Source organism: Oryzias latipes, chromosome 13 (assembly GCF_002234675.1).
Source record: "Oryzias latipes chromosome 13, ASM223467v1".
Classification (NCBI taxonomy): domain Eukaryota; kingdom Metazoa; phylum Chordata; class Actinopteri; order Beloniformes; family Adrianichthyidae; genus Oryzias; species Oryzias latipes.
The window spans coordinates 10292052-10313591 of NC_019871.2; the positions used below are offsets into that span (position 1 = coordinate 10292052).

The 21540-nt window shown below is 39.1% G+C and overlaps 3 protein-coding genes across 4 annotated transcripts in view; 1 reads left to right on the top strand and 2 right to left on the bottom strand.

Moving 5' to 3' along the window:
• Nucleotides 1-1017: 1017 nt before the first annotated feature.
• glod4 (glyoxalase domain containing 4) lies at nucleotides 1018-4351 on the bottom strand. Its single transcript, XM_023961791.1, has 9 exons — nucleotides 4193-4351; nucleotides 3952-4001; nucleotides 3729-3849; nucleotides 3297-3441; nucleotides 2819-2955; nucleotides 2367-2453; nucleotides 2138-2251; nucleotides 1966-2052; nucleotides 1018-1869 (listed from the first exon to the last, which is right to left on the bottom strand). Exons 1-9 carry the CDS (start codon nucleotides 4280-4282, stop codon nucleotides 1804-1806), a joined length of 897 nt encoding a protein of 298 aa, XP_023817559.1. The 5' UTR covers nucleotides 4283-4351; the 3' UTR covers nucleotides 1018-1803.
• A 246-nt stretch (nucleotides 4352-4597) lies between these two features.
• On the top strand, nucleotides 4598-9899 carry mrm3 (mitochondrial rRNA methyltransferase 3). Of its 2 annotated transcripts, none has more exons than XM_023961790.1 (4): nucleotides 4598-4650; nucleotides 8174-8418; nucleotides 8492-8653; nucleotides 8732-9899. In XM_023961790.1, the coding sequence occupies exons 2-4, from the start codon at nucleotides 8277-8279 to the stop codon at nucleotides 9289-9291; spliced, it is 864 nt and encodes a 287-aa protein (XP_023817558.1). In that variant the 5' UTR covers nucleotides 4598-4650; nucleotides 8174-8276; the 3' UTR covers nucleotides 9292-9899. The 2 variants fall into 2 exon arrangements, with proteins under 2 accessions (XP_023817558.1, XP_023817557.1); XM_023961789.1 differs by lacking the exon at nucleotides 4598-4650 and adding an exon at nucleotides 6563-7140.
• An 845-nt stretch (nucleotides 9900-10744) lies between these two features.
• nxn (nucleoredoxin) overlaps nucleotides 10745-21540 on the bottom strand; it is a 53209-nt gene continuing 42413 nt past the window's right edge. The window contains exons 3-8 of the mRNA XM_004075327.4: nucleotides 21264-21397; nucleotides 20078-20178; nucleotides 19875-19981; nucleotides 17834-18013; nucleotides 17294-17418; nucleotides 10745-11699 (exon numbers count right to left, since the gene is read on the bottom strand). Coding sequence (XP_004075375.1) covers nucleotides 11517-11699; nucleotides 17294-17418; nucleotides 17834-18013; nucleotides 19875-19981; nucleotides 20078-20178; nucleotides 21264-21397 — 830 coding nt within the window. The 3' untranslated portion in view covers nucleotides 10745-11516. The remainder of the gene's footprint in view (nucleotides 11700-17293; nucleotides 17419-17833; nucleotides 18014-19874; nucleotides 19982-20077; nucleotides 20179-21263; nucleotides 21398-21540) is intronic.

The following is a 21540-nucleotide window of genomic DNA, read 5'->3' on the forward strand; positions in this document are numbered from 1 at the left end:
TTATTAGCTACCAGCGTGTTTGAGACATAAACAGCCTGTTTACATGACCACAAAATCTGACCGGATTCCTCACGTCATCGGAATATTCTAGTGGTGATGAAAACAGTATCTGATGCATTTTAATCAAGTAACAGAAGCTGTCCAAGACATTTGAATAACACAAACTTTAAAATAACAATAAAAAATCATCCTGTATTTACCAGAGTATTTAAACATCTCAGTATGTGTGTTAAAAAAAGAGACAAAATTGAAATAAAAAAAATGCAGAAGCACTTTGAAGACCTCAAAAGCTCAGTAGAACACGCAATCATGTAAAACTTTATTTATAAAAACAGAATCAGAGATGAAAATTGCAGTTATCTGATTAATCACTGTTATCGGACCTTTTGGTCATAATGGCATAATTTTAAACTGATGTTCAAATATATAAGAAAGATTCCGTAGGACAACTCTTAAAACTGGGTAGAGAAACAGAAAAAAATTGGATTTAAAGCATGTAAAACCTTTAGATAATCAAAAACAGAATTAAAAATTGCTTTTATGATTATCCACAATTATTAGATTTATTTGTTCATGAAATCTAAAATTATGACCTATTTTTAAACAGGTTATAAAAGAAAAACTCGGTTGGACAACTCTTAAAACTGTGTAGAGAAACGGAAAAAAATAAAGAAAAGTTAAGTGCATTCAAAGCATGTGAAACCTTTAATCAACAACAGAGCTAAAAATTGCATGTATGATTATCCACAGATATTACATTTTTTTTGTTCATGAAATCTACAATTATGGCCTATTTTTAAACTAATTATAAAAGAAAAAGTAGGACAACTATTACGACTGTAAACAAACTGAAGATAAATAACTGAATTCAAAGCATGTAAAAACGTTATAAAATCTGAATTTGAGCTGAAAATTGCACTTATGAGTATCCACAGTACATAGATATTTCTGTCATTCTGCCCATTTTTAAACTAGTAAAAATGTAAAATAAACCCAAACTGTTTACATGCAGTAGAATACAGATTCAAGTTTTATTGCCGTTTGCACATGCGGTACATCGGAATTTTTCTTTGGCATCTCTCATGTCAGGATAAGTTAGAAAAGGACAAAAGAAAAATTTGAAGAAGAAATAATAAAGAAAATAAAAATATATAGAATAAAGTTAAAAGTCAAAATTAGACAACAAATTTACATGGTGTATAAAAATATAAATATCAGTAAAATAAAGAAACTCAAATTATTGAGAAATCTAAAGATGTTCCTCAGATTTTTTAAAAACTGTTCATATTATTACTGTTATAGCTCAAGAAGACAATGTTTGGATGTTTTGTGTAGGAAACAACTCAGTGTTACTGCAAACAATAGATTATCACATCAAACATGAAGCAAACCAACAAAATATTTTACTTTGCATTATTTTTATCCTCCAACCAGGAATTTTATTTGTCTTTCCAAGTCAATCGTGTGATATCATTTCACAAGATTTTATTTCATTACCTGTGCAGCACAAAATTTGAAACCCACAATGAAAGACTTCCAACAGTAAATTTTGACAAATCAGATACTGTACATCAAATTTATTGAACTTTCTACACATTCATTTGCCTTCTTATCAAAACATTTCAGGAAAGAATATTCATCAATTAGAAAAAGTGGTCCATTGTAGATGGAAGGGCCTTTCAGGAAACTTTTTCTGTCAGCCTGGACAGAAGTTGACATTACAAAAAGATTTATGCGACAGATTTCCTCTTCAGCATCTGAACGTTTCACGAACATGCAGTTCTCCACACCAGCCTCTTCCTCTCAGGCAGCAGCTTTCTGTTTATTGTGTTTTGCAAACCACTCATCGCTTTTGTCTTCTGCCATAGCCTGAAAAGAGGTTAATCAAGCAAAGAGCACAATAAAGATATTTTTTAAGACAGTAAGATTTTAAGCAAAGAGGGTGGAAAGTGAAAGAACTGCTACCTTATCAAGTAATTCATTTCCTTTAGGATCCACAGCAGACAGTTCCCTAAAGGCTTCATCTCCCACAAAGCAAATCTCATGGCCATCCTACAAAGAAAGTACTTTTTACCATCAGTTCTTTTTTTTGGGGGGGGGGTCCTAAAATCTTGTTTATTTTTGGCAGAGCACTTACAGGGTCAGCTAAAATGACCACCTCTACTGTGGCTTTTCCAGGAGTGTCCAGTGTGACCAACGGAGTGAGGATTTTTTGGTTTTCCTTCTTCATCAAGGCTTCAAGATTTGGTAGCTATAAAACGAATAAATAAACAAATGAAAAAAAGGAAACGTTTTCAAAGATATTAGTTAAATGAGGAAAAATCTTTAGGTCATGCCTATATTCTAATCTAGGAGAGACATTTCACCTCCTCTCGTGGGCATGAAAACGCTATTCTCCCAAACGCAGTTCCATGGTCAACGGTCCCACCGACATCACAGAGCTCTAATTGACACTGCACAAACATTAAAAACAAGAAATATTCTGCATGGGTATAATAAAACATAATACAAGTCATTCAAGTGAAAGAAGAGGACGACATTGAAAAGATGCCTGGGGAGATTACATCAGAAGACTTCTAGATGTTGGATTGGAATGATCTGGACTAAATAGTAGAATATACATTTTGGACTATTGAGAGTGAATTGGAATACAACAGTTATCATTCATTTCACTTTTTTTGATGTTGTGAGTTTCATTTCTGTGGCACTTTGCAACAATTTTGGTCGTAATCTGGAGCTTTCTAAACAAATGGAGTCAAAAGCTGAGGGTCCGTAGCTGTTATAGTATTTTGGCATAAAGTTTCATTCTTTGACTCACTTGAGTGTCTGAAAACCCCAACAGCACCGTCTTCTTTTTATCATTTCTATCCATGACCTTCATTCCCAAAAGTGTTTCCCAGTAGTGAATTGATCTTTGGAGGTCTGACACTCCCAGACAAACCTTCTGAACAGGATCTAAGGACAAAAAACAAAAACAAAAGTATTATGAGGTACTAGCTGCTGACGTGATGTTAGATCATTATACTCAGGGTGACAAAGCTAACATTTCCAGTGCAACAGAAATTGTGAGCGATATCCAAGCCATCTTGCCGTACAGTTCTGAGCCAGATGCCAGCTCAGACAAGGAAAACTATGACGAACATGGGTCTATCTGTCTGTATGTGGATGCATCAGAGTGGAGCAGAGCTTGTGGCCTGCCAAATGTAGCACCTACATCACAACTACAAGCATTTATTTGGTCTTTGCAAATACTCAGAAATTCAGACATAATGAATTGTGGTTCTGGAGAAACCCACCGTGTGGAGGCTGTTCTTTGTCAACAAGATAAAAGGGATACCCTCCAGGGGCGTGGGTCAGGTACAGGGCCTCCTCTACTTGTGTCAGGGGCCACCCGAGTCTTCTAGCATTGCTTACAGCCTGGCTCGACTGCAGGATAAGTCCCTAATAAAATACAGATGACAAAATGGTGCTCCAGCAATCTTTAAAGTGAGGAAAATGAGTACTTTCACTTAAAAATCTATATTTACATTTATAATTAAACAACACATTTATCCAAAGTGAAAAAGAAAAAGGACATGCAAGGTAAAAAAACCTGCCTATTTTGAAATAAGAAAAATGTTGGAGTTTCTGTAAAAAAAAAAAGGGGGGGGGGGGGGGTTGGAAAGATGGTTTCTGATATTTTCTGTTCCTGATGTTGTAGAGTACAAGTCTGCACATCTTTCACCCACCATGAAGTCATTCCCAAGTTGATATTCTCCAACTCCATAATTATATGTCAGCTCAGCAACGAAGTGGTTGTCCTCTGGACCATAGCCAACCATTGTCTTGCTCCACTTCCCATCATAGGGGCTAAAGGGGAAACAGATAAGAGCAGAGTTAGCGTTATTTAATAAGCAGTTGTGCAAGAAAAACACAGTTTAACTAATCTAATCAAGAGCGTTTATAACATACCCGTTGCAAGTTGCTTTACAGCCTTCCTCAAACTCTTCGTGCCTTAAAACCTAAAGTTATTCATAAAATAACAAGAAAACATGAATGCAAACATGAAAGGAAGAAAAGTACAGTCAAGATTGTGCAACAATTTGTATGGCATGATCATGATTTGTGCCGTTATCATCAACCGGCGTTAGATAATTAATAACTAGTTGCTTCAGACATATTTGTGCCCCCAAATGCAGCGCAAACAAATTACCGTCATGCCCAACACTTCTCGATAAAACGTGGCTGTTTTGGTTCGATCTCCTACTTTAAAAACAAAATGCAAAGCTCGTCTTAAAGCCATGTTTGTTGTCAGATGTAGGAATCTCCAACCTCCGGTGCGATGAAGTATCCTGAATGATCGATTCTATCTGCTTTTGATTGGTAAGAAGATACCAACTTCACACGTTTTTGCTTGTAGGATTCTTTTTCTTTCTTTTTTTTTTTTTTTTTTTTTTTGTCCTTATTAATTTATGTAGCAGTCTAAAAATACCAATACAGGTCGGTGAAATCACTACAAGTAAAACACTTAAGTAAATACACGTTCACAAATGCCTTGTTAGCACCCCCACCCTGTCCGATAAGTGGTATCGCCCAATGATTTATATCACTAGAGGAGACGCGCCCGCTTGAGAAGCCTGGCCGACGGTGGCGGAGCGCGACGCCATCTTGGTGAGGTCGACGACGCCCACATGACAATGATTTGTATTGCTTTTAGTGGCGTCTAAGTAGCTTTTATATACTATAAATATTTTTACATTTATATATATTTATACATATATGTAAATATATTATTTTTATATATATAATATATATATTGATACTAGGGCTGCACGATATGAGGAAAACTTGCGATATGCGATATTAGTGATCAATATTGCGATAACGATAAATTTGCGGTAAATAAACAAATAGAAAAATAAACAAAAACATCATTCCCATTTCATTGCAACAGTTTAAAAATTATACTCCAAATGACCCTCATCGACATGGGGGACAAACGTCAGGGTGGCTAACCCTGGTCCTCAAGAGCCTCAATCCTGTCTGTTTTCCAATTCTCCCTAGACTGCTCGATAATGATAACCAAAATCAGGTGCGTTCAGTCAATCAGGATGTGAAATCACTTGAGTCAGCCAATCAACAGCAAGCTGGTTAAGGAGAGCTGGAAAACAGGCAGGGTTGAGGCTCTTCAGGACCAGGGTTAACATAATAGGCCTCCATCTGATTGGTCAAGAATGGGAAGGCGTCCATCTGATTGGTCAAAGCATAAAGGGATTTATTTGATGTGTTAAATGCTTCAAGCTGCTAGAAGATTGTTTTAACACATTTTGGGTTTGCGATTTATTGCGATATTCGCCGTCTTTTGCGATATGCATATTGCAGAGCTGGATATTGCGATAACGATAAATTTGCGGTATATTGTGCAGGCCTAATTGATACATCATTTGTTTTTGTTAAAGAAGAGAAACAGTCAGCCTTAAAAGCTCAAAATTTAATGAAATGCATTGTTGCAGGACTTCTTACAAATAAAAAAATTATTACAAAGAATTTGTAAAATAATTTCTAAACATTTAGAAGTTTTAAACCTTTTTGACATGTACTTTAAATTATTTAGAAAACCCAACAATAAGTCAATAATAATAATAATAATAATAATAATAATAATAATAATAATAATAATAATAATAATAATAATAATAAAATAGTAAGTCAATAAACAATAAATAAATAACAAGTCAATAAATAATAAAAAAATAAGTATTTATTATGATAACAATAATAGTATAAATATTCAAAAGAAGTCCAAAAGCGAAAAATAGATTTACCCTAAAAGAACAACAATAACAAAAACAAAGAAAAACAATAGATTTATACTGATTCATGTGAATGATCAATTTGTGTAACACAGATGGTATGGTGTTGGGTTTCAAGCAAACAGTCTGGCCTCTTATCTAAATGTGTTTCCACAAATGTTTTGAACATAGCCAGACTGTATTGCTAGTTGGTTCCACAGTGATCCATCTGGGTTAGCTCTTTTGATAACTAAGATCCACTTTTTCCTTAAGTCTGAATCCATTGGAAAACTGCAAGAAAAGTTCAGTCACTGAGTCAGAAATGTATAAATCTGTATTACTATAATAGCCTAGTATGCTGTATACAGGTTTAGCAAAATAAAGTGTACATTTATGTCGACGGCAAATTCTCCGTACATCATGCAGCATGTTGATAATAGCCCTGCAGCATCATGCATGTCAACATGTGTATGATTAATGAAGCCCCTGCAGCATTAATTGATGAAAATTCCAGTACTTACCTGTGAAATGATATACCTTCCTCCTTCATGGACTCAGTTCTCTGATTTCGGCAGTTGAAACCCGCACAATGAACTGGTATTATGCAAAAAATGTGTTCACATGCATGCACTGCAGTAGTAACTTGACCTCATCAAGATGGCGGTGCTCTCCTCCCATGAGGAACCACGTGATGTCTCCTCTAGTGAAACAACTCATTGGTATCGCCTAACCTTGGCGACGTCTTTTCTCGCGAGACAATTTGAAAAACTTTGTTAAAACAAAACTCGATATTATTGAGTCAATAACTTTAAACCATGAGAAACACTCAGTAGCTTGCAGAATATATTAAATAACTCGAACATGATCGATTAAACTCTTGAAATTTCCTATTAAAATGTGACCAGTACCAGCCAATTTGCACTTGATGGCAATAACGAGCACATGTAGCTTTTTAGAAAGAATAAAAAATAAAACAGAAGAAGACTAGCAAAAAAGAAAAAATGGCGGCCGTCATGAGAAGCATGGTTTGCCTTTTCCCCAAACAGCTTCTTTCAAAAAGCTGTGGCTTAATAGTGGAACCAAGACGTTTTGTCCGCGGACTGAGGAGAAAACCTGCCAAGGTTTTATTTCCTGAACAGCAGACGGGTAAAGTGGTGAAGCCAGCCCCAGAGAGCGATCAGACTGCAGTAAACCCACAGAGGAAGAAGACAAATGTCACCTCTGCGACAGCGCAAACGGACAAAAAGAACCCTGTGAGGATAAGAGATGATGCAGATTCGACTGTGCAGCATCCCCGGGCTGCTGGCACGAAAGATCAAGTTGATGGGTTGCGCTTTGAAAGGGCTTCTCAGGGAGACAAAAGGCTGGCGTGAGTAAACAAACTCAGTGGGTTGGAGAACTGTTTGGTAGATGTTTGGATGGCCAAATGCCTCGTTTTTTATTTGACAGTCTGGTAACATTAAAGTTGGTTACTGGTTTCAGTTGAAACTTTAAAATCAGGACGAAGGTGACCAAAAGCTGCATTTCTGCTTGTTTTCCTACAAGTCCTGCTCTGGCATGTTCTGTCTAACTCTGGTTCTGATCCTGGTAATCAAGGCAAATATTTCTGGAAAACATGCAGACACACCAGCCTTTGAGGTCAAGGGTTGTCCACCCCCGTTTAAAATGAATGGGTGTGTGTGGAGAGAGTGGGGTTATTCATGCTTTTTGTAACCATAATCTCTGGGAATGTCATCTAAGATGCCAGTACCTCAGCACTGGTCAATTTTTCTTTGTCTTGTAAAAACAATTCTGACAGTTTCCATTTACATTCACACTTTGCATTTTATTGAAGTCTCATTTTGGATGCGAGGGGTTGAGGGCATTCTGTGTGTTTTAGAATTGGATTTTTAATTGTTTTAAACCTGTAAACCACTTTGTGTTACTGCTTTATGAGGAGTGCTTTGTAAATAAAGTTTGACTTTGAATTTGAAGTATCCACAACAGAACCAGTTCAGATGTACTTTGTGACTTAAATGTGATTTGTGACCAGAACTGTTGTCCGTGTAGATAATCACTGGCTGCCTCTTGCTGGCTTTCAGCAAAGCAGAAAGTGCCGTTTGATCGCTACAACCTCAGAGGGTAGTTATGCAATTTGATGCCAACAATGAGGAGATTGCTGAACTAACCGTCTGGGTAACAAGAATACATTGTATGTTTAGCAATTTCACTTAAAAATTTGTTTCCTAATATTGCCTCTATTGATAGTATTGTTGTCCAATTAACCAAAATATGGTATCTTTTTAAAACACTATCACGCTCCAAGTTTCAAATTAAAGCTATATATGCTTTTTTTTTTATTCCAATAAATTCTAAATGGCAAACTATTGTTCATGGCTGTTCTCCACATGCTTGTGCTGCAGGAAGCTAGTGAGTGTTGCTCGGTCCAGGACATTTCGGGAGCACCAGGGTAAAATCCTCCTGGAGGGCAGGCGTTTAATCTGCGACGCTCTGCACGCTGGAGCCATGCCGCAGACGGTGTTCTTCAGCACAGTGGATCGACTCAGAGAGCTGCCCTTGGACAAACTGAAAAGAGCTGCGTTGGTGAAAGTCAAATTTGAGGAGATCAAACTCTGGTCTGACGTTGTGGCGCCACAGGGAGTGATAGGTATGGGTCAGTCAGTTCTAATGAACAGACATTCTGAGTCTTTTTTTTCTAACTTAGAAACTTTGATCCGCAGCAATATTTTCTCGGTCCGACCCGTCACGGCTGAATTATGCAAACAAAGGTCAGTCGGTGGGACTCTCTCTCATCTGTGACAACATTCGGGACCCTGGTAACCTTGGGACGATGCTCAGGTGTGCTGCAGCTGCTGGTTGTAGTAGCATCCTTCTAACAAAAGGTATACCAATGTTTAAAAAAAAAAAAAAGTTTTACTCTGCTTGTAGTTTTACTAATTTGTCTATTATTTGCCCAACAGGCTGTGTGGATGCTTGGGAGCCAAAAGTCCTGCGTGCTGCAATGGGTGCACACTTCAAGCTTCCCATCTATCCTAACCTGGAATGGGGTGATATTGAAAACCATCTTCCAGCATCTGTGACTGTCCATGTAGCTGACCACAACTGTGGCTCTGAGACGGAACTAGATCTGTTGCAAAAACCTACCAAAGCAGGAGACTTTGGGTGGGTCAGCTCAAAACCCAATCCTAAAAATGTATGTCATGAAGAATATAACTCCGACTCAGATTCTGATGACGATGGACTGTCAGTGCCCAGAGTGGACGCCAAAGTGTACTACGAGAACTGGGCCCAGACACCCACTGCTCTGGTTATAGGGGGTGAGACACACGGCCTTAGCTTAGAAGCAGTCCAGTTAGCGGAGAAAACCGATGGTCTCAGGCTCTTCATTCCCATCGTTCCTGGTGTCGACAGTTTGAATTCAGCCATGGCAGCAAGCATCCTTCTGTTTGAGGGCAGAAGACAGCTGTTGAAAGTGCAGCAGGCATCTGGAGAGAAGAGGAAAACTAAAGCTCAGCGGTAGAGGATGTGACTTATTGTAATATTTGCTTTAAATGTCAAACATCTTAAAACCTGTTTTGTAACAAAAATTAAAATCTTATTTAGTTCAAGTATTTTTCTCATCTTTGGGATTTTTAACTCGTCTTTTTTTTGTTTTTACTAGATTGTAACCACAATTTTTTGTTGTATTTAAAAAAAAAAATTAAATATCAAGACAGCAAAAAGTCCCCTTTGGCAGTTTAAATGAATGAAATGCATGAAACGAACAAAAAGTTTTTTTATATGTATATTAAAAGTAATGCATTTTTTTTCTGTATTAGGATTTTTGTCCTAAAAACAATACTTATTTCTCACCTGAATAAAAATAAACAGTGATAAATGTACTAAATGGTCATTCAGTAAAGACAGATGTCGTTCTTAAGGAATAAAAATAACTGATTTAAATAACTGATTTTTCTTAAATTAAGAATGTAGAGTCAAATCTTTGATTTTTTTTTTTTTTTGGTCCAAAAAAGCTTTTTACCAAATCTTACAAGACGGTCAAACATTTTAGAAAGTGTGAAGACGTTGGAGCCTCAAGAGGTTTGGAGAGTAATCAAAGCATTGTAATGCACAAAAAAAAAAAAAAAAGCGTTCAATATTTAAACTTCCTGGAAAATTGTGTGGCATCTTATTTCTGAATAAAGCCTGTTGAAACTCCTTGAACAATCTTTGAGGATGTCTCTGTTCAGAAGAAATTTAAGATTAAATGAAACTAAATCATGAGGTTAGCAACCACCTGTTCTGCATTTGATGCTTTTTCAGATTGGCTTCACAGTTACCCTGCACTGTTACCCTGAAGCGATTCAGAAGGAGCACAACATCGGTTTTACCTTCTTTTAATTTCAGGAGTGTTTAATAAGAATTTAAGTATTCAAATTCTCAGAACAAAGAATGGAAAAGCTACAATCCAAATTGGTTGTGGTCATTTGTAAAAGTGCAATGACCTGGTTAAGAAATAACAGGTGAAATATTTGTGCACTTTCAAAATAAAGTATTATACTATTGGAAAAAAATAAATAAACTGAGCCCCTAAAGGGACATTGAAGTAAAATAAAAATTAAAGTACTGGTTCTCTCCTGCGCATGAGAAAGTATTTGCTTCTAGTTTTTTTTTACTTCTGTGTAAGAAGTCTCATAATAACATTTGACTGAGCTTTAAAACCTTTTCAAAGGCCCCTCTGACAATGGAGAGAACGCAAACTTACCTTTTAGTTTTTTTAAATCAAAAGTAAATCTGGTCTTGATGTGTTTTTGATTACTGGTAGTTTAAAGAAATTGCTTAACATGTTTTTTCTTTACAACTTAGCAATGAAGTACGTTATTCAGAATAGAAGTGTTTTTCCTCATAAAGTGTCAGGTTTCTCCTTTTTTTTTACAATTAAAAATCTAACTTCCTCTAAGTAAGCAGTTCAACTGGATCAAACAGAGCGTTTGGGCTTGTCAGTGAAATTCTTTTAATGAATGTGAAATCATGCCAGCAGTAACAGAAAAAAATAAGGATTTATACATTCAACACTTCTAAAAATAATATTTCTCCAGAAAAGGCGTGGCCCTTTTTTTTTTCTTAAATAAGGGGACCTTCATAGAAAATCCTCGTAAAGATCAAGATAAAAACCACCATTAACCACTTCCTGGGGATGACGTCAACTTGCATTCTGATGCACACAACACATCGGTTACTGGTCCATTGAAAGCAAGCAGAGGGATCTTTTTTTTTTTTTTTTTAAACTGTGTGCTCCTGTTGTTCTGGTTTATTCAAATAGGTTTAGATGATCTGCACTGTGAATTACGACTGTAAGAATGCCTTTTATTCTGCTTTTGCATCATTTAAAAGCCAAAAGTTATATGATTTTTACAAAGAAGAAAGCAAAGAATGAGCTTTAGCAAGTAGGTCCGCTGGGTTTTCTAGAGTTCAGAAATGCTACAGTGTACAAAAGAACATTTTTTTTAAACTTTATATATATATTACTGTAGGGACTATAGTTAATGCAAGGCACCACAGGAGAGAAAAAGGACTCCATGAAAAGAGAAACATGGTCAAAAAAATGTTTAAAACGTCAGTAAAAATGAGACTTTTGCTTTAACAGTCCGCAGTGGGAGGCGGGTGAGAACACTGGAGGGGTTAAGTGAGGCGTTTGAACGGGCCAGGGCTGGATGATGAGCGAGTCCCATGCTGCGTGTCCAGTTTGTTACTCGGAAGACCGCTTTAGATGGGCTCCGGTTTGAGCTTTTCAGCCAGGAACTCCCCGACGAACTGCTCCACCACGGCCGGCGTGATCTCCTCGACGTCACGGACGTACTTGGCACGCGCTGACATGTCCAGGATGGTGAGCAGGGGGGCGGCCTCTGGGAGGTTAGTGTAATCCCGCAGGGAGTCAGTCATGTCATCCTGTGGATGAAGAAGAGGAAAAATAAAAGTGTGATGTCATTTGATGTTTTAGGGGTGGATTATTGTAATATAATCTGAAATATTTTCAATTATGCATCTCTGCAAAACATACCTATGATAAGTTAACTTTTAAAAAGTGTTTTCCAAGATAAAAAAATGTCAAATTTCAAATTTGGGTCAGACTATTACTAAATATCTAAGGTCCGGTGTTTTATTAAGGAGACTTTCTATAAAGTCTTGCATTTTACAACAAATATTTGTGAACGCAGACTTACCTACAACAATAATTTAATAAATGAGCTTGCAATACATTATAGGGGTTTTGGTTAAATGAATTTCCTGCAGACGTTTTCTTTTTTCTTTATGTAAAATGACGTCAGAAAGCCCAAACAGACCAACAAAACATTTTTGTTACATCATGTTTATCTAACTCTTGTGGTATCCTATGACCCCACCCTTACATTGACATGTTCTCCCTACCATGACAAAGGTGGATAAAGGTGAAGAGGATTTCATGTAATCCATGGACACCAGTGAAGATCACAAATTAGTGAAGTAAAAAGGTTCAGAGCACTGTTTAGTGGGTCTAGATGACCCAACTCCCAATGTTAAAGTGCCTAGGATAGCACAAGGGCTAATCTGTAGATTTCTTTTCAACATCCATCTAAAGATTTCTCAAGAATAAAAAAAAAATGAAAATGCTTTAAGAAAATATCCCAACATATTATTGTAACCTAGATTTGTGCGCACCTTTAACTAGTTAGATATCTGCTGTGCTGTGCTGGTTTGTGTTGTGTTATTTTCTTGAAAAGATAATAAAGTAAAATTACAAAGAAATAAAAATGCTGAAAAGGCCAAAAATTAAATAGCAACATTTTACATTTTAAATGTTTGCCTGAAAAAGATCCACCTGTAATACAGTTTTGGATGCAGAGTAGAGCTGACCTGCTGCACAGTAAGACAGCACTTAAGAACAGCCCCCCCTCCCTCATCATCCATGCTGACACAGCTTCTGAACACCTAACATACATGGCAGCCAACAGCTTCTCTCTGAAGGCTTTCTTTAGAAAATCCGGGCTCCTTTTATGACCCCCACAACCGTGAGATTACTTTAGGGAGTGCAGCTCTGCCCAACACCGTCCACATTAATGCATATGCTTTGAAACAGCCGTGGAACTCATCTCCTTGCTGCCATCCTGCAAGGTAGCCGGCTCAAGACCAGACCTGAGAGCTTCGTCACACGCATCTCACCCCCATGAAAGACGGGACGCAACCAGGTGGGGGGGGGTCCAGAAGCATCCTGCTTTTCTCAGAGCTGACTGGAACATGGGGATATGCAGGCATGAGATAAACCCATGGAGAAGTGTATTCAAGCTAATTTGTTCAGCTAAAAGTTGGGTGTCACATTTTTCCCTTCAGCTAAAACCACATTTTTAAATGCAAAACAAAAACTCAGCTGCCAGACCGCACAGTTTCTTTTTTCCCCCCCGCATTATCTTTAAATAAGCATCTGCAAGAAATCTTCTAGGCTGCTGAAAAGGTGTATTTTTTTTAAGTCATTGTACTGTAGTCATGTGGTGTTTGAAAACAAATATATGTTCTGGTTTTAACAATTTTAACACTTATCAATTTTGTTTTTTTATGACTCATGCACTTGAAATGTAGCAAACATTTCATTATGATTTCCTATTTTTAGTGATTGAATTATGCACTTTTCATGTATTATTTTTTATGTATTTATTTTGTTAATTTAATGTCAATTTTTCGTTTAAATGTATGAATAATGCACAGACCACAAAGCACTTTTTAAATATCAGTGAGAATTTTTGGAAAATTGGTTTCAGTTTCAACTTGGAAAACTTCTGCAGCTACTCTACCTGCTTTCACAAAGATCTTATTTAATTTATATAAAACATATTTCATGTAATATGCTCTGAAGAGTGTGTGAGTCTATCAAACAGCCAATATTTGCATATGTTAAGGTCTTCTATTTTTCAAGATATCCAGCTGGAAAAACGTGCAGGAAAAACAAAATATGGTCACAAAAACAGGTTATCAAAACTGAAATTCCACCTGACTTTCATATTCACAGGACCTGAGTTCCCCTCAGCTCAGTAGTGGAGCCAAGGGCTGAGGGAGGCTCAAAGATTTAAAAAATCTGTTTCATATGGAAAGGATTGAGTGCAAAATGCTCGAGTAACCTTTTAAGGGCCAGGAGGTGGCGCTGCAGCAAACGGCCCTACTTCTGATGGAAGCAGCGCAGCTCCAATAATGTTAACATCATTAGTTGCTGATTTAGATGCCAGCTTGAGTTTAGAGAAAACAAAGCCAATGGTGGAGGGACTGTGGGGGAATTTGCTGCTACATTTGATGCTCAACCACCCTTTCAGTCAGGTCTGTTCTCCCAGAAAGCCAGCAATTATTCTTGTAAAATAGATGAAAATGCACAGCCTTCTTGCAATTTCATTAAAGGGCTTCGGTGGTGCACAGTTCCCAAAAGGATAAGTATACTAGGAGGTCTACTTTGCAAAAGAGCCAACAGAAGAGTGTTTATTTAGTACAAGCTAACAGAGTAAAGCCCATTTTATTGCGCTGCAAATTAAAGATTGACCATCTAAAACTTGCAAATGTAAAGCTGTCACTAAGCATCCTGACTGTACCAGGACAGCCTTTAAACTACAGATAAAAGCCTTCATCTTGAAGTCCCTTTACAACCACATCAAGCTAAGCTTATAAGATCACCTGAGGAGGCAGGGCAAAAGAAAATAAATAAAAAAAGACAGACAGAGAAACTTCACAATATTTTACTGTGGCCTTTCAGGCTCCTCTGATATCAGAAGATGTCATCTATTTGTCTTTTTGTGCAAGTCTGTGTGAACTGCTGCTTGTGAGGTGTAGCCATTCTGGAGGTCCCCTCCTTCTGCAGTTCAGGCCTGAACCAAAAAAAAAAAAGAAAAAAAAAGAGAGACAAAGGGTCTCTGCCCACTGACGCCGCACACAGCTGCGATAAGGCTCGCCACGTATTTACGTGCTGGATCACATCAGGATCATCCTGATTATTGATGCCCTGTGAAATGCCACAGGGCATCAATAATCAGGATGAACCTGATGTGCTCCAGCCATCTGATGAGCTGATATAGAACAAACCTGCTCAATCACTCAGCAAAGCTCTCTAGAAAAAACAGACAGCACTTAGACCGCATTAGACCGCATCCTTTACTGAAAAAAATAAACCCACATCTGTTACGTGTTTGAGGAAAAACAGACAGAATGACACATATTTAACGAGACATTAAGACAACTGCTAAAAATCAGAAATATTGAATTTATGCATTTAATATGTTAAAATATTTTTAATAGAATACATTTTGACATCAACGAAACCAACTTTTTTTCCCCATTAGAGGCTGATTTTGTTACTCTGGTTAATCTAAAGAGGGCGACCAAGAATTTTTATTTCCTGTGTAAATTGACATTACTAAAATGTTTGAAAACTCAAAGCTTCAGCCTTAAATTTAAATATTTCTTTGCTACACTCAAAATCCCATAAGGTCGATATTTCTCAAAATATTTGCTGAAAAACTGTTTTAAACAGGATTTAGGAGGGGGGAAAAAGTGGGCTCACCAAAGTCTGGAGGATAAATCTGCTAGGGAGCATGGATGTGGGGATCAAATGTCTCTGCAGCCCGTAAGACTTGCTGAAAGCTTTGATGTACAACCGCTTGTGTGAACCTCGTGGTGGCGGACGAGGAAAAGCCAAGGGCTGGAGAGGAATGTCACAATTCCGTGCAATTATTCCCATGGTTACTTAATCAGCTACACGTGGACACAGTTATATGGAGTTAGAATCCTTATCACAGAAACAAGGCCAGCAGGCTAAAAATATGAGGGTTATTGTGTTAAATATGGTAAAAGAATAAGCAAGAAATGTGAGATTTTCATCCCCAAAATAAAAAAAAATACATTTCTATTTCTACAACATGTGCTTTAAGCATGTAGCACAAAAGTAAGGATTTATAAATCGTTTGCCTGGCTTTTTTCTTTTCCAAGATCTTGTTTCAGTCAGCTCAGCCCATCCCTCCCCAGAGAAACTGTTGTTACATGGCCACAGAAAACCCAGCAGCTGGTTTGGCAGCAAAGCCTGCAACAACCGGGGCGAAACCGGGCCAAGGTGAAGGAGTCCGGGCGTGGAGCCTGGAAGCTTCACTGACTGTCTGTAACGGGAAGGGATGTCCGACCGAGAACCCAATCTGGAAAGAAGCCCTGATGGTATTGTTGTTGAGTAACTCTACCTGCCTGACATGGATGTAAAAATGTATGGTTTTCAACCTGTGCTACACTAAAAACAAAGCAAATGTAGCCCAAAAAAAATAAAAAAATGTATATATATATATATATATATGTATCACAACAGCGCTCAGCTCTCTGAAAGCGTGCTCACTGTGGGTGTGGATGCAAGTGACATTTCAAGGTTGATGGTTGAGCGGGGTGGATAACAGCACATGTGTGAGCCCTGCGGCCGAAATCCAAGCTTGTCATTTAAACGAGTGACACAAGACACCAGCGCTGCTCTCCTGGTCAACAGGGTGGGGCGATAACGGGTGGGGGGGTGGGCGAAGACCGGGTAGGTGGGGATGAACTGGTAACCATGTCTGATTTCAGCAAACATGGAAACTTCTATTGGCACCAACATGAGGTAAGACTGAGCACCTTCAGGTTCATCCCAAGCAGGGTTGATGTGGGAGGAGAAACAGCATGGCGGGGGGGGGGGATGTTGATAGAGATGAAGCTTCAGGGAGCTACACCCCCACCCCACCCCATCATGACAGGGACACAAGGTTAAAATGTGGGCACTGTCTTTGGCCAGATGTCATTACTTAAGGTTAAAAAAATTCAAAGGTAGATGTTTTAGTTTAGCATCTTTGAAAGAGTACAAAGGTTTGTTTTGTCTGAAAAGATTCTTTTACCATCATTTTTACTCCATTTTCTTCACATTCTATTGTTCCCACACAACCAGAATCTTTTCTTTAAAGAAACCCGAGTTCAGTAAACTGCTGCTGTTCAGTCTCTCTTTTTTTAAATCTTTAGGCAGTGGAAATGTTTCAGGTGCACAACATCAAAAGGCATGAGTCAAGGTTCTGAAATGGTATTCTGGATCTGAAAATAATCCAGGCAAAGAGTCGCATATGAACAGAGACGATAAAACTCTGCACCACAACACAGTTAAGGCTTACACAGGAGAAGCATCTTTGAACAGAAATCAACAACAACATTTGGCATGAAATCGTTATACCTCATTGTTAAATCCTTTGCTTTTTTTTACTCCAGTCTGATCTGACTAAAATTTATAATCTGACTATAATTTGGATTATTAGATGGAAACAAATAATTGCAGCACATATTTAAAAATATCCTGTAGTTTAAGTTCTGGTTTTGTTTTTCTGCTGCTTCCCTGACAGAAGCTTCGAAAAGTGGGCCAAGTTTTTTTCATGCTTAGGTGTTTCTGTGCACAAGAAGAGAATGTCAAAGCAAATCGGAAATGTTTATGTATTTTGCTGTTGCTGTTCTAAGTTACTTTAGGCAGCTTATCTCACCTCTCCAGCCACAAAAAACAGGAGCGGCGTCTCCTCCTCCTTGGCTTTGTATTTGGCCATGAGCTTCTCTGCGATTGGTTGAATCAGCTCCTTGGCTGGCTCCAGCTCACCTTCCTCTTCAGCATCTGAATAAAATCACAGCAAAAAATGATAAGATTAAAAAAATATTTAAAGGAGGAACAACAGAGGACGCACGAGGGGAAAAGATAAAAGAGAAGTTGCACAGATGGTCTCCATCTTCTTCAGTGGACCTCAAAGCTCATCTTTGGCTCAAACATTTTTTAACGTCATTGTGTATTCCCCCGTTCTTTAACTATTTTTGACAGGAGCCAGCTTTGCTCTTTATTCCTGCATGAACTTTATTTGGATACGGGTTTATGAAACAGTTCTTAAACCTTCAGCGTCAGTGTAGAAAAAGATCCCTTCACAACTTTTTAAGCACAAGAGTTTTCCACATGTTGCTCCACACACTAAACTGCACTTTATTTTAGCAAAACCACATGCAGGCCTGCGCCACATTCGAAACGTCGGCTTTCTCACCGACAAACAGGACAAGGCAGGGCCCCTCGTGAAGCTGTACGGCGTTGGACTCGTTGAGCTCCAGCACGGGTCTGGGGTGCCAGGGGAAGAGCCGGCACTCCGGGTCGTTCAGCACCTCCACCCGGCCCTGACGCGTGACCACGTGACCCTCTGTGTCCAACAGAATCAGGGTGGGAATACCTGAAGAGATAACGGATAAAAAACAGTGTGATGGGAGAGGAAGACAAACAGAGGAGGGGAGGAAATGGGCCAGAGTGTGGGAGTTAGTTTGGGTCATTTCCTTCAATTATCGTTTTATGCTGCAGACGTTTCCCTCTCCCACTTGGATTTCATTTGCCAAGAGGAGATTTTTGCTGACTTAACCCCCTGTAGCTCAGCCTGCTTCACCTCTGATGTATTTTGTGGGAACGCTTTGAGGGGATTTTTTTTTTGCCTTCATCATGTTTGTGATTGCAATGCCTTAACCTTGTAAACAGCTTTATCAGAAACAGATACCATCAGCCAGCAAATGGTGCATGAGTCAGGGTGTTCCTGTCTGCGCATGTGGACTGAAGTCTGCAGGGGTGAGGGCCATCACGGACTGCAGAGGTCTGAATGCAGGGGGGGGCAGAACTGACTCGTGCTCAGAGCATTCCTCACATTCCAAGCAGGACAGACTGAGAGCCAACATCATCCACAGTCATCTGCACACGCTCAGAGGGGAACATGAGGACTGTACTCCTGCAGCCAGCCAGACTGTACACTTCATAAAACAGCCCACATTCCTCAGGTTGTGTGGGCCTGATGCTGGAACTCAGCAGAGTTTCGGGTTGTGACACAAAAACCTGCTCGAGATTCAAGACAGACACATTTGCCTAAAAAGAAAATTTGTTGCACCAATTTTGACGGTTTCTTGGAGTCTCATGATGCGTTCACACTGGGCTTGGAAATGCGGGTTCAAGCAACCGCTTCCAATGAAAAGTCTAAGTAAACGCGTGCATAAGCGCGTTTCGGGCTTTCACGTTCAAAACTCTGGTGTACACGCATTGCTGTGCACACTTTTAAGAACTTTTTCAGGCTCTATGTACGAACGTGTTCATGACCACTGAACGTGTGCTGAAAGTTAAACCAGTTGAACTTTGACTAATCAGGGACTCGGATTAGGTAGTGACGTATAGGTGGTGTTCTTTTCAAATTTGAAAAATGATCACGAAAGAGAAATTAATAGTTGCAGTTTGTGCCCAGCTGGAATTATAAGACACTTAATTTTTCATGTATCGGAATAGAGCTGTGAATGAAAAAACCTGAAGTAAGTTTTGCACCACTTCAATATTTCATCCTCAGCCTCTTCAAACTGTGAGTTAGAAGAGGTAGCTAATCAGGTAGCGACAGACCTGAGTCAATACCATAAGCGCTATGAACCCACCCCACATGCCCGGTGTATACATTGCCTAAATAGCCCAACAACCTATTCAACATCTAACAAAGGAAAAACTGCATATTTTTCAGCCTTGAATTTTTTGCCATATTTAAGAATTCTAATTTAGTTTCTCTTTCCATGGATGTTGAGATTTTGCACTTGTAAAATAAAGCTATGCATGGTAAGCAATAGCAGTTAAGATGGAGGTGATGGATGTGTCTTAGATGTGGATCTGTAAAGATCCTACAAGAGTCAATAGTGATTGGCGAGAGTGGTTGCCATAGAAACAATGACTCATACCAACTTGGACCAATGCCTGCTTACTGACGTTGTCTGGTTACAACGTGGCGACATCAGCATCACAAAAAATGGCAACAGAATTATTTTTATTTGTCGGAGCCAGAAAAGCAAGTCATTTTCCAATTCTCATATACATTCAGTGAGTCAGTAAGTCACCTACAAATCCTCACGACTAAACAAGGGCAATAGGCGTTTCAGTCTTATGCAGCTTAAAGCTGGAACAGTGAATTTGTGTACGAATTGAGCTATACCAATAAACTTGCCTTGCCTTACAAATCCTCATGTACTTTTTGATTTTTGAAATGATGCAAAGGCTTCCAAAGAGGTGCCTCTGTGTTGTACCTTGTATTCCATAGAGTCTGTTAAGTCGTGATCTCCGAGCTTCATCTGAATATGGTACAGCCAGCCATGGCATCTCACTAAAGTACTGCTTAAAGGACTCCTCTGACCTGCAAAGGTCAAACGGAACATATTTCAACCACATTTGTGAATAAAAAAAATGCATTATTACCTCTGTCACATCCAAACTTGGATTGTTTCATCACCTGTCAGCGCTGACAAACACAATCTCAAACTTGTGGCCAGATTCTTTTATGGTCCTGTAGGATTCCACCAAGACTCGGGTCAAACTGCGGCATGGCGGACACTGCAGACAAACAAAGGAATATAAAATGGAGAATTTTTTTTGGGCAGCAGCTTCTATTTAAGTCACTAAACCGTACAAGCTGCACAACTCAACATGTGAGAAAGTCTTTAAAATAAGATCAGTAAAAGTGAACATTTGCCATCCCACAGAAATGGCTTTCATTTTTGTTTTCTCATTTTCTCAACTGGATCAAAGTCAAGCAACTGTGTCATTAAATGTGTAGCAGATTTCTAGCCACAAAAGGAAAGCAAAGCAAACTGTAATCACAAGACAGATGTGATCACTATCACAGGATTGCAGATTTGCTGCTTGTTGAAGTCATTACCAGACTGTGAGCATCTCTTCCATCTATAATCCTGATGGCATGAAGACTATTAGAAAACTGAAGAAGCTTGTTGGTAGAACTTTATACCATTTTGATAATTAACAATGTATTTTATAGTATGTTCATACTTGTTATAGAGTATGAACCAGAAGTTTAATAGGGTTTCACACTGTAAACCAAAAAAAGGTCAAACACGTTTTTAATACAGGCTATTTCAGGTACCTGAGAGTCTGAGTTACTGGCAAGTTGTAAATGTAAAATGACTTTAATAGAGGACAAATTTGCTCGAGTAACCAAGAGGAATGTGGTGTTCTAAACGCTGGAAATGAAGTGCTGTAAGGGCTTTTGTGACTTGCCCTTTTCAGTTTCAAAGCATTTGGGACTAAAGCCAGCAAAGTCAGGCATCGCCAGTCTGAGGAGCCGCGGCTCTGGCAGCTGCTGAGCTGCCTGGTCCAGGAGGGACGAACTGCATCTCATCAGCAACAGTCCGCTTGTGGTTTCATAAACTGTCAGTGAGTAGTGACCCCCACCTGCCATTAGTGAGCAGGCGTAGCAGAGAAAGACAAAAGCTTATTGCCACTGGGGGTGTGGCGGTGGAGGGACCAATGGCAAACCGCTGTTAAAGTAAACAGACGCACACAATGGTCATGTCTCGCTCTTATCGTGGTGCTTCCTGCTTTGCCCTTTCCTCTCGTCAGTGGCAGAGCTTTTACTGGAAGGTATAACCCTGGCTCTTCTTTTGTTCCATCTGTGCACTCACCCAGTGCGCCGAGAAATACACTCCCACGTAGTGTCCCTCCAAAGAGCTGCTGTCTGTTGTCTGCCTGTTGTTCCTGAGCAGAGGCCCCGCCACCACCTCCACAAACGGCTTCGGCCCCCAGGGGAACTCAAGGCCTAAGAGAGGGAAAGAGAAATAAAAAAGGGAGGAGGGGCGGGGGGGGGACGGAAAGGGAAATAAGAGATTAGTGCAGCAGCTCCGCTTTGAGCTCAGTTCGACAGCAGGAAGCAAACAGAGGAAACGTGAAAATTCAGAAGTT

Bases quoted from the DNA above. Each gene is read 5' to 3' on its own strand.
- glod4 (XM_023961791.1), bottom strand. From the start codon at position 4,282: ATGGCTTTAAGACGAGCTTTGCATTTTGTTTTTAAAGTAGGAGATCGA. The intron at 2,956-3,296 runs GTGGGTTTCTCC...TTTTGTCCTTAG, and splicing joins CAAAGAACAGCCTCCACACG to ATCCTGTTCAGAAGGTTTGT. The intron at 2,053-2,137 runs GTAAGTGCTCTG...CTTTCTTTGTAG, and splicing joins TGGTCATTTTAGCTGACCCT to GATGGCCATGAGATTTGCTT.
- mrm3 (XM_023961789.1), top strand. From the start codon at position 6,773: ATGGCGGCCGTCATGAGAAGCATGGTTTGCCTTTTCCCCAAACAGCTT. The intron at 7,141-8,173 runs GTGAGTAAACAA...CTTGTGCTGCAG, and splicing joins CAGGGAGACAAAAGGCTGGC to GAAGCTAGTGAGTGTTGCTC. The intron at 8,419-8,491 runs GTATGGGTCAGT...TTTGATCCGCAG, and splicing joins GGCGCCACAGGGAGTGATAG to CAATATTTTCTCGGTCCGAC.